The 11585-nt window shown below is 42.0% G+C and overlaps 1 protein-coding gene across 1 annotated transcript; it reads left to right on the top strand.

Moving 5' to 3' along the window:
* Positions 1-675: 675 nt before the first annotated feature.
* Positions 676-1776, top strand: LOC308415191 (melanoma-associated antigen B16-like; the record flags this gene model as incomplete). The annotated part of the gene is made up of 1 exon (XM_080910213.1): positions 676-1776. One exon carries the CDS (start codon positions 676-678, stop codon positions 1774-1776), a length of 1101 nt encoding a protein of 366 aa, XP_080766339.1.
* Between the last annotated feature and the right edge of the window lie 9809 nt (positions 1777-11585).

Here is an 11585-nt window from a genome sequence, read left to right as displayed (position 1 = left end):
GAGCATCCAGGGGCCTGTGTGCTGGTTGCCTGAGCATTTTAAATAAGCAGGGTCCCTACTGTTTTAGTCTTGGGAGCATGGTTGTATTATTATTATTATTATTATTATTATTATTATTATTATTATTATTATTATTATTATTATTATTATAAGTTTTCATAAAATTTTGATCATATCCACCTTCTTTGCCACACTTCTCCTCAATCTCACCTCCTTTTATTCCTACCCACTTAGTTTTGTTTTGTTAATCTATTAAGTTCTACTTTTACTCCCCAAGTAGTTTGGTGTGTGTGTGTCTATGTATCAGAGCGTGCTCAACCAACAAAGTGTTACAACATTAGAGAAAATTCAGTTTCTCCATATCAGCAGCTATGTGCAATTCTTCAGCCACAAACAGAAGTTCAGACCCATCTTGTGGGGAAAAGGTTTTGTTATGGCAAAAAAATGTGGCTTAATGTTGATTAAAGTAGTGAAGATTAAGGAGATTTTTTTCTTCATTTAAAAAAGGAGTGACTTCAACAGAGCCACATATGTGTCCTCACTGCCCTCTGATCATTCCATGTTGGGTGGCCTGGCACTCAGCATGTCTTTTAATTTGCACACATTAGGTCTTCCTTGTGAACTTGTATAGTATAACTTTCACAACTCTGCTGGAAGAGCGAATTTTATAGGCAGATGACCCCCATCTCCTTCCTTTCTCTTCCAAACAGTTCCTCGTTTTGCTGCCTTCCCACCTCCACACCTGCCATGTCCAAACTTCAGAAGAGTCCAGAACATACAGCTAACCAAGGCCAGACCTGTGAAGAAACCTGTCAAGTCCAGACCACAGCAGGCTCCGGCCATGTTGAGGAGCCTCGTTCCTCATCTCATCTCCCTATGGCTGGAAGTCTGAAGGGTCAGACCGGCGAGGAGGCCCAGGTCCCCAAGGCTTCAGAGGAACCATGTAACTCCCGTCAACTTATCATGGCTGACAACCAGAAAGATCTTGCACATGGGAGTCCCAGTCCTTCCAGGGGTCTTCAGCTCCCCTGTTCCTCTTCAGGGGACTGTGCCGAGGGCCTGGGTCACAGAGAGGTACAGGGTGGCCTGGCCTTCCCGCCACATCATCCAGATTTGTCTGTCATTGTCATAGATGGCAAAGTTAATTTCTTGGTGAATTACATGCTGGTAAAGTACCAGGCGAGGGAGATGCTGAGCATGAGTGACATCATGGCACTCATTGTCAGAGAAGATTCAGACCATTATCAGGAAATCTTCGTGAGAGCCTCTGAGCGCATGGAGATGGTCTTTGGCCTGGGTGTGAGGGAGGTGGACGCTATCAACCACTTCTACACCATCTTCATCAAATTAGGCCTCACCTATGATGGAATGCGTAGCCATGAGTTCAGCTTCCCCAAGACCGGTCTCCTAATCCTCATCCTGGGCATCATCTTCATGAAGGGCAACCATGTGACTGAGGAGGACATTTGGGAAGCGTTGAGCCCGATGGGCATCTATCCTGGGATGGATCATTGCATCTTTGGTGAACCCAGAGAGCTGATCACGCATGAGTTTGTGATGGAGGGGTACCTGGCACGCCAGCCACTGGGCAACACAGATCCCATGCAGTGTGCATTTGTGTGGGGGCCGCGGGCTAAGGCAGAAACTAGTAAGATGAGGGTGTTGGAGTTTGTGGCCAAGGTTCATGGGTCAGACCCTACTGCCTTTCCTTTTCAGTATGAAGAAGCCGTGCTGGGAGAAGAGAGATGCCTTGGCATGATTTTAGAGTCACAGTAAGAGACACAGAAGGCACTGGGTTACCTGGCAGTTTGCTCACTGAATTGCTAACAATCGCTGATTACCCCAGGGGGGGGGGTGGGTGAAGTCAAAAATAATGCTGCTTAAGAGAGACTTTTAAACATAATATTTCTAGTGTTGTTTGAGTTGTATATGATAATTGATGCACAATAGTTTAAGAAAGATAAGAGTAATGAAAATACTTATGATTGAGATGAAGACAAAGAGTTGTTCCTTGTCACAATTGTAGGAATTATTACATCATTAAGAATAAAATCATTTCTCATTTTAAAAGAGTAACAACATCCCCTTCTCCCTGGCAGGGTGCGGAGAGTGTGCTCTGGGCTCAGAACACACATTTGCCATTAAAAAATCAAAAAAAAAAAAAAATCTAAAAGTCCTTTGAATATCTCCCACCTCCTAAAAAACATGGTACCTTTTCTATATTTGGTAATGACACCCTTTCATGTGTGGTGGCTTGTGATGAAAAGGGCTCTAAGGGCTTTGTGTTTGTACATTTTGAAACACAAAAGGGCTATTTGGAAAATAAAGGGAATGCTTTTAAAATGGCAGTAGAGTGTCAGTCAGATGATTTACATCCTGGAAGGAGCAAGAAGCATAGCTTGGAGCCAGAGTGAAAGAGCTCAGCAGGGGTTCTCTTAGGAGCTTTGAAGAAGAAGTGGATGATGAGAGAGTGCTTCTGCAAGTTTGGGCAGATGACACGTTTGGATTTGTCAACTTTGAAAGGTAGGAAGATGCGCAGAATCCTGTGGGTGAGATGAAGGGAAAGGAACTCAATGCAAAACACATTTTTTTCTTACACTTTATTTAAAAAAATAGAGAAATACATGTAAAGATTTTTAAAGGCATTTTTGGCATAACATTATGTGAATACTTTTGTCAGTATTTAATTATTTTAGAGGTTTGATAGCATGCATTGAAATCCCACTAGTTACCATAAGCATGAAGTACAGGTAGGACAGAAAGTAACATGGAAACCATTTTCTTGTTGGGTATAAATTAAGCATGATGATCTTATTTTTGAACAACAAACACATTTATGTTGGTTGAGCTCAGAATGCAGGGGAACAGCAGATGGAACTTAAGCGCAGATCTGAGCAGATGAAGCAACATTGGATCCCCAGATACCAGGGTGTGGACCTTTCTGTGAAAAATCTCATCCCCTGCAGAAGCCACTCTATGTTTCTTCAGATAGGCACTAAGAAGGGCACCAGGCTCACCTCCCTAAGCAGTATATGCAGAGCATGGCAAGTGTGCAAGTATGTAAGTGTGCAAGTGTCTGTGCTCAGGGTGCCAGACTTCGTCCATTCCAGGATATGACTGGTGTTATCTGTCCAGCTTCTCCTAGACCTCTACTTGGTATGAGATCAGCTTCCTCGAAGCTTCTATGAGTCATGTCAACACAGTGTGTTGCTGGCATGTCAACACTCAACACACAGCCACAAGTCAGCATGTAGCAGCCTGCTGCTCACTTGCATGTCCAGTTACCTTTTGACCACTTGCATGTTGGCCTCTGCACCCCCATAAGAGCAGAAGCAAAAAGGAAATAGCTGTTTGTTCTGATTAAAGCCATGTACCCTTTTCCTGCTGGCAAATTCCCTGGCGTGATTCACACACAACTCATGTCACTTCACATGTTCAAATCTCCAGAGTCTCTCTACTCAAAGTTCGGTGAGGCTCTGGAGCAGTGAGCATTAAACTGGGGTTCCAAGTTTCTACACAGAACATGGACCACGAACAGAAACACGTGATTCACCAAAGGGGAAAAAGAAGCAGTGACTGTAATGTGATTTGAATAAATAAAAGTAAAAGGAAAATAAAAAATCATGTATATATACATACATATACACATATACACATACATATACACATATACACATACATATACACATATATACATACATATACACATATACACATACATACATAAATATATGCATGCTCTTATTAGAACAATTTCCCCATGCATGCTTTTAATAGAACACTTCCCCCCACATGCATGATCTTAATAGAACACTCCCCCCAGGAAGGCATTTAAGAAAACATATTCCCTGTGCATGATCTTCATAGAACACTCCCCCATGTGCATGCTCTTGATAGAACACTTTCCCCCTGCCGTGCATGCGCTTAATAGAACACTTTCCCCCATGCATGCTCTTAATAGAACACTTTCCCTCATGAATGCACTTAATAAAACACTTTCCATCATGCAAGCTGTGAATAGAACACCCGACCGTGCATGCATTTAAGAGAACACTTTAACCATGCATGCTCCTAATAGAACACCCCCCCAAGCATACCTTTACTAGAACAATCACCCCTGTGCATGCTCTTAATAGAACACTTTCCCCTGCGCATGTTCTTAATAGAACACTTTCCCCAAAGCATGCTCTTAAAAGAATATTTCCCCCCCCCCCGTTCATGCTCTTAACAGAACACTTTCCCGCCATGCATTCTGTTAATGTAAGACTTCCCCGCCAGTGCATGCTTTTAAAGAACACTTGCCCCCTCTGAATTTTCTTAATAGAACACTTTCCCTCTGTGCCTGGTATTAGTAGAACACTACCCTCCCATGCATGCTCTTAATAGAACACTTTCCCCCGTGCATGCTATTACTAGAACACTTTCTTCTTTGCAAGCTCTTAATAAAACACTTTCCCCAGTTCATGCTTTTAATAGAACACTTCCCCACCATGCATGCTCTTAATAGAACATTTACTCCCATGCATTAACTTAATAGAACACTTTCCCGTCTGCATGCTATTAATAGGATACTTTCCTTCTGTGCATGGTCTTAATAGAACACTTCCCACCCCCCAAGCATGCTCTTAATAGAAAACTTTCCCCCGTGCATGCTATTAATAAAACATTTTCCCCCATGCATGCTCTTAATAGAACACTCTGCCCCCCATGCATGCTCTTAAAGAACACCCCCTGTGCATGCATTTAAGAGAACAATTTCCCCATGCATGCTCCTAATTGAACACTCCCCAACTGAGCATGCTGTTAGTAGAACACCCCCCTGTTTATGCTTTTAATAGAACACTCCACCCACCCCATGCATGCATTTAAGAGAATACTTTCCCTGTGCTAGCTCTTAATAGAACACATTTCCCATGAATGCTCTTAATAGAACACTTTCCCCCATGCATGCTTTTAATAGAACACTGTCCCCATGTATACTATTAATAGAACATGTCCTCCCTGTGCATGCTCTTACTAGAACACTTTTGCCTGTACATGCTCTTAATAGAACACCTCTCCGTCCCCCTCTCATGCTCTTAATTGAACACTTTCCCCCTCCCGTGCAAGCTCTTAATAGTACACTTTCCGCTGTGCATGCTCCTAATAAAACACTTCTGCACGCGTGCTTGCTCTTAACCGAACACCTCCCTCCAGTGCATGCATTTAAGAGAACATTTTCCCCCGTGCCTGCTCTTAATAGAACACTTTCTCCCATGCATCCAATTAGTAGAACACTTTGCCCCCGTGCATGCTCTTAATAGAACACTTTCCTTCAATGCATGATCTTAATAGCACACTTATCCCCCATGCATGCTCTTAATAGAACCCCCCCAAGCATGCTCTTAATAGAAAACTTTCCACCATGCATGTTCTTAATAGAACACTCCCCCCCCCGTTCATTCCCTTAATATAACACACCCCACAGTGCATGCTATTAATAGAACACTTTTCCCTCTGCAACCTCGTAATAGAATATTTTCCTTCCGTTTGTGGTAATATAGAACACTTTCCCCACCAAGCATGCTCTTAATAGAACACTTTCTCCCATGAATGCTCTTAATAAAACACTTTCCCTCATGCATGCTATTAATAGAACACCCCCAGTGCATGCATTTAAGAGAACACTTTCCCCATGCATGCCCTAATAAAACACTCCCCACCTGAGCATGCTGTTAATAGAAAACCCCCCTCCCGTGCATGATCTTAATAGAACACTTTCCCCGTGCATGCTCTTAATAAAACACTTCCCTCCATGTGCATATTCTTAATAGTACACTCCCCTCCCCCATGAATGTGTTTAAAAGGACACTTACCCCATGCCTGCTCTTAATAGAATAGTTTCCCAGGGCATACTCTTAATAAAACACTTTCCCCGTGCATGATCTTAATAGAACACTTCCCACCCCTGTGCATTCTCTTAATATAACAATTCCGCCCCAGTGCATGCTCTTAATAGAACAATTTCTCCTGTGCATGCTCTTAATATAACACTCCCCCCATGAATGCTTTTAAAAGAACACTTTCACCCATACATGCTTTTAAATGAACACACCCCTGTGCATACCCTCAATAGTACACTACCCCCATGCATGCTTTTACTAGAACTTTGTCTTCCATTGCATGATCTTCATAGAATAATTTCCCCGTTCATGCATTTACTAGAACTTTTTCTTCCAGTGCATGCTCTTTATAGAATACTTTCATGCATTTAATAGAACACTTCCCCCCATTCATGCTCTTAATGGAACACTTTCCCCTGTGCATTCTCTTAATATAACACTATGCCCCCAGTGCATGCTCTTAATAGAATACTTTCTCCTGTGCATGCTCTTAATAGAACACTTTCCCTGTGCATGATCTTAATAGAACACTTCCCACCCCTGTGCATTCTCTTAATATAACACTTCCAGCATGCATGCTTTTAAAAGAACACTTTCACCCATGCATGCTTTTAAAAGAACCCCCCTGTGCATACCCTTAATAGTACACTACCACCCATGCATGCAATTACTAAAACTTTTTCTTCCCGTGCATGCTCTTTATAGAATACTTTCCCCATGCATGCATTTAATAGAACACTCCCCTCCCATGCATGCTCTTAATGGAACACTTTCCCCCTTGCATGCTCTTAATAGAACAATTGCCCCCATTCATGCTCTTAATAGAACACTTCCCAGTGCATTCTCTTAATATAACACTCTGCCCCCAGTGCATGCTCTTAATAGAACAACCCCCCGTTCATGCTCTTAATAGAACACTTTCCCTGTGCATGATCTTAATAGAACACTTCCCACCCCTGTGCATTCTCTTAATATAACACTTCCACCATGCATGCTTTTAAAAGAACACTTTCACCCATGCATGCTTTTAAAAGAACCCCCCTGTGCATACCCTTAATAGTACACTACCACCCATGCATGCAATTACTAAAACTTTTTCTTCCCGTGCATGCTCTTTATAGAATACTTTCCCCATGCATGCATTTAATAGAACACTCCCCTCCCATGCATGCTCTTAATGGAACACTTTCCCCCTTGCATGCTCTTAATAGAACAATTGCCCCCATTCATGCTCTTAATAGAACACTTCCCAGTGCATTCTCTTAATATAACACTCTGCCCCCAGTGCATGCTCTTAATAGAACAACCCCCCGTTCATGCTCTTAATAGAACACTTTCCCCCCATGTACTTTCTTAATATAACACTTCCTCCCCGAGCATGCTCTTAATAGAACACATTCCCTCTGTGCATGCTTTTAATAGAACACTCCCCCCCCCACATGCAAGCTCTTAATAGAACATTTTCCCTTTTGCATGCATTTAATAGAACACTTTCTCCCATGCATGCTCTTAATAACCCCCCGTGAATGCTCTTAATAGAAAAATACTCCACATGCATGCTTTTAATAAAACACTTTCTCCTGTGCTTGCTCTTAATAGAACACTTCCCCCATGCAAGCTCTTAAAAGAACATTTTCCCCTCTGCATGCTCTTAATAGAACACCCCACCTGTGCAATCGTTAATAGAACACTATGCCCCATGCATGCATTTAATAGAACACTTTCTTCCTGTGCATGTTCTTAATACAATACTTTCCCCGTGCATGCATTTAATAGAACAGTTCCATCCATGCATTCTCTTAATTGAACAGTTCCCCCATGCATGCTCTTAATAGAACATTTCCCCAGTTCATGCTCTTAACACAACACTCCCCCGTGCATTTTCTTAATAAAACACTCTCCCCCCAGTGCATGCTCTTAATAAAACACTTTTTCCTGTGCATACACTTAATAGAAAATTTTCCACCATTCATGCTCTTAATAGAACACCTAACCCTCTGCATGCTCTTAATACAACAATTTCTAAATGTGCATGCTCTTAGTAGAACACTTCCCCCCATGCATGCCCTTAATAGAACATTATCCCCCTTGCATGCTCTTAATAGAATGCATTTAAAAGTTCATTCTTTTAATAGAAAACTTTCCTGTCTGCATGCTCTTAATTGAATACTTTCCCACTGTGCTTGCTTTTAGTAGAACACTTTCCTTCCATACATGCTCTTAATAGATCACTTCCCTCTTGCATGCTCTTAAAAGGACACTTTCCCCAGTGCATGCTTTTAACAGAACACTTTACCAAGTGCATTCTCATTATAGAACACTTCCCACCCATACATGCTCTTCATAGAACACTTTCCCCTGTGCATTCTCTTAATATAACACTACCCCCTATGCATGCATTTAATAGAACACTTTACCCTGTGCATGGTATTAATAGAACACCCCTATGCATGGTCTTGATAGAACACTTTCCCCCATGCATTCTCTTAATGTAATACTTCCCCACATTGCATTCTCTTAATAGAACACTTTCCCCTCTGCATGACCTTAGTAGAACACTTTCACTATGTGCATGCTCTTAATTGAACATGTACCCCCCAATCATGCTCTTAATAAAATACTTTACTCCATGCATGCTTTTAATAGAACACTTTACCCCGTGCATGCTCTTAGTAGAAGACATCCCCCCGGTATGCTCTTAATAGAACACCCTTGCTGGCTCTTAATAGAATTCTTCCCCCCAATGCATGCTCGTAACTGAACACTTTCCCCCATGCAATGTCCTTAATAGAACAGTTCCTACCCCTGTGCATTCTCTGAATATAGCACCCCCCGTGGATGCTCTTAATTGAACACTTCCCCCCATGCATGCTCTTAATAGAACACTTTCCCACATGCAAGCTCTTAATACAACACTCCTCCTCTGTGCATTCTCTTAATAGAACACTTTCTCCATGCATGCATTTAATAGAACACTTTTACCAGTGCATGCTCTTAATAGAACACTTTCTCCCATGCATGTTCTTAGTAGAACACTTTCCCCTCTGCATGTTCTTAATAGAACACTTCCCTACCTACATGCTCTTAATTGAACATTTCCCCCCAGTGCATGCTTTTAATAGAACACTTCCCCATGCATCCTCTTTATAGAAAACTTCAGCCCGTCATGCTCTTAATAGAACACTCCCACCCCCCCGCCCATGCAGGCTCTTAATAGAACACTTCTCTCGTAAGCATGGTCTTAATAGAACACTTTTGCCTGTGTAAGCTCTTAATAGAATACTTTCCCCCTCCTGTGAATACTCTTAATAGAACACCCCCAGTCATGCATGAATTTAAGAGAAAACTTTCCCCTGCACATTCTCTTAATAGAACACCCCACCATGCATGCTCTTAATTGAATACTTTCCCCCGTGCATGCATTTAATAGAACACTTTCCCCCATACATGTTCTTAATAGAACACTTTCCCCCATGCATCCTCTTAATAGAGTACTTTACCCCATTCTTGCTCTTAATAGAACACTTTCCCCCACTGTGCATGCTCTTAATAGAACATTCTCCCCCGTGCACGCTCTTAATAGAACTCTTCCCCTCATGCATGCTCTTAACAGAATACTTCCCCCTCCAATACATACTCTTAATAGAGTACTTTCCCTCTTACAAGCTCTTAATAGAACACTTTCCCCATGCATGCTCTTAATAGAATACATTCTCCCCCTGCATGCTTTTAATAGAACACTTTCCCTGTGCATGCATTTAATAGAACAGTTTCTCCCATTCATGCTCTCTTAATAGAACACTCCTCCACCCCCTGTGCATGCTTTGCTGCCACAGAGTATTTGCCCTGTGGTGGCCTCATGTCATTGCCCCCTTTGGGTTAGGGGTACACACAGGGCCCACTAACACGGATTTACCCCAGAGAGCCAGCACTAAAGTGGGTTGACGGCAGGAATTGTTTTCAGGGCTTATACGGGGGCCTCTGGGCACAGAAGCCTGTCTGCCCCTGGTCATTAGGAAAGAGGCCAGGAGCAAAGAGCAGCCTCCACTCTGGCCTGGGCTCTTCAGCCCCACACAGCGGCAGGGTCGGGTTGTAGGTCAGCTCAGGCTTGACGGCTGGTTGTGAGTCTCTTCCACCAGGGTATTCTTGGGAAATGAGAGGTGCCCTTGAAAGGGTGTGTGGACATATTTGTGTGTGTGTGTGTTTGTGTGTGTGTGTGTGTTTTTATATGTGTGTGTTTACATGTATGTGTGTGTATGTGTGGTTTCAGAATAGTGTATGACATTCTTGTGCACACATTTGTATAGTAATAAGTCAGACTCTCTGATTCTGCAACAAATTCATAGCCCTGTTTGGTTCTCAAACCCGACTGTGTAACTAAGATCAGGCCCACCTGAGGCCTGTTCATAGGTTTCTGTGGTTTCTTTTTAATATTTGCATATGACTCATTTTTCCCCTTTCACCCTTTTTGTAATTCCTCACAACCCTCCTACTGAGGAGAGGCAGAGGCACCACTGGAAAGGGATCAGGGTCTGTGGTTTTAACACGGCTTCCGCTATACCATTAATAAATGGCCACTGTGAGTGATGGAAATACATACATCCCTTCCATTCTGATGGAAATTCACAAATAGTGTAAAACTGACAATATGTCTACTCCGTGGTTAGAATAGAGAACATGGCCAGAAAAATAAGAAAAAGAAGAAAAAATCGAGTATTCATGATATATTATTATGTAACAAATTTTGTGAGCTATAGTATTTTAGAGATTCAATGAATAAAACAGATAAATTAGTTAAATTATACTAGAATCCAAGAGAATATAATATTCATTGAAAGTCCTCCCCTCAAAGAAAATACCGCCAGATGGTTTTAATACAGCATTTTATCAGAATATAACAGGAAAACTAATTCTAATATTCCTCAAATAATCCCAAAAAGAGAAAACAAAATTTTGATCCTTCTAATCCATGTGAATGGGAGATCTTTCCGTTTTCTGAGATCTTCCTCAATTTTCTTCTTTAGAGGTTTGAAGTTCTTGTCATAAAGGTCCTTCACTTGCTTAGAGTCACACCAAAGTATTTCACAGTTTTTCCTTAAGTTGTCATTCAAACCATAGAACTTCCCAACACACACACAGGGACACACACACACACACACACACACACACACACACACACACAAGAACACACACATAGGCACATATACACAAACACCTACACACACATAGGCACACACATGCACAAATACAAAAACACACACAAGAATGCACATACATACACAGGCACATATACCCACAAAGTCACATACACACACACTTACACACACTGGCACACACACACATAAGTACACACAAAGGCACACACAAACTCACACACAAACAGGGGAACACACATACACAGACATATATACATACCCTCTTTCCTCTTAACATCCACCTCATCCTTCAGTCACTTTCTTCTTTCTGTCTTTCCTTCTTCCAGGATTCTTTCTAAATATCTTTTTTCTCTTTTTCTCTAATTTATCTTAACTGAACTCTTTTACTCATTTCTCCTCTTCTTCCTCATATATAGGGAGCCGTTGGTCCCAATAGCTGGCGCCAGCTTCCCGCCTATATTCAGCCAACATAGCCTTTCCCCTCATGGAGCTCACATTGTACCACATACGTCATAGCCCACTCTTGAGGCACGCTAATGAGCTACTG

The sequence above is a fragment of the Micromys minutus genome (assembly GCF_963924665.1).
Source record: "Micromys minutus genome assembly, chromosome: X".
Classification (NCBI taxonomy): domain Eukaryota; kingdom Metazoa; phylum Chordata; class Mammalia; order Rodentia; family Muridae; genus Micromys; species Micromys minutus.
This window is presented reverse-complemented; position numbering and strand designations above follow the sequence as displayed.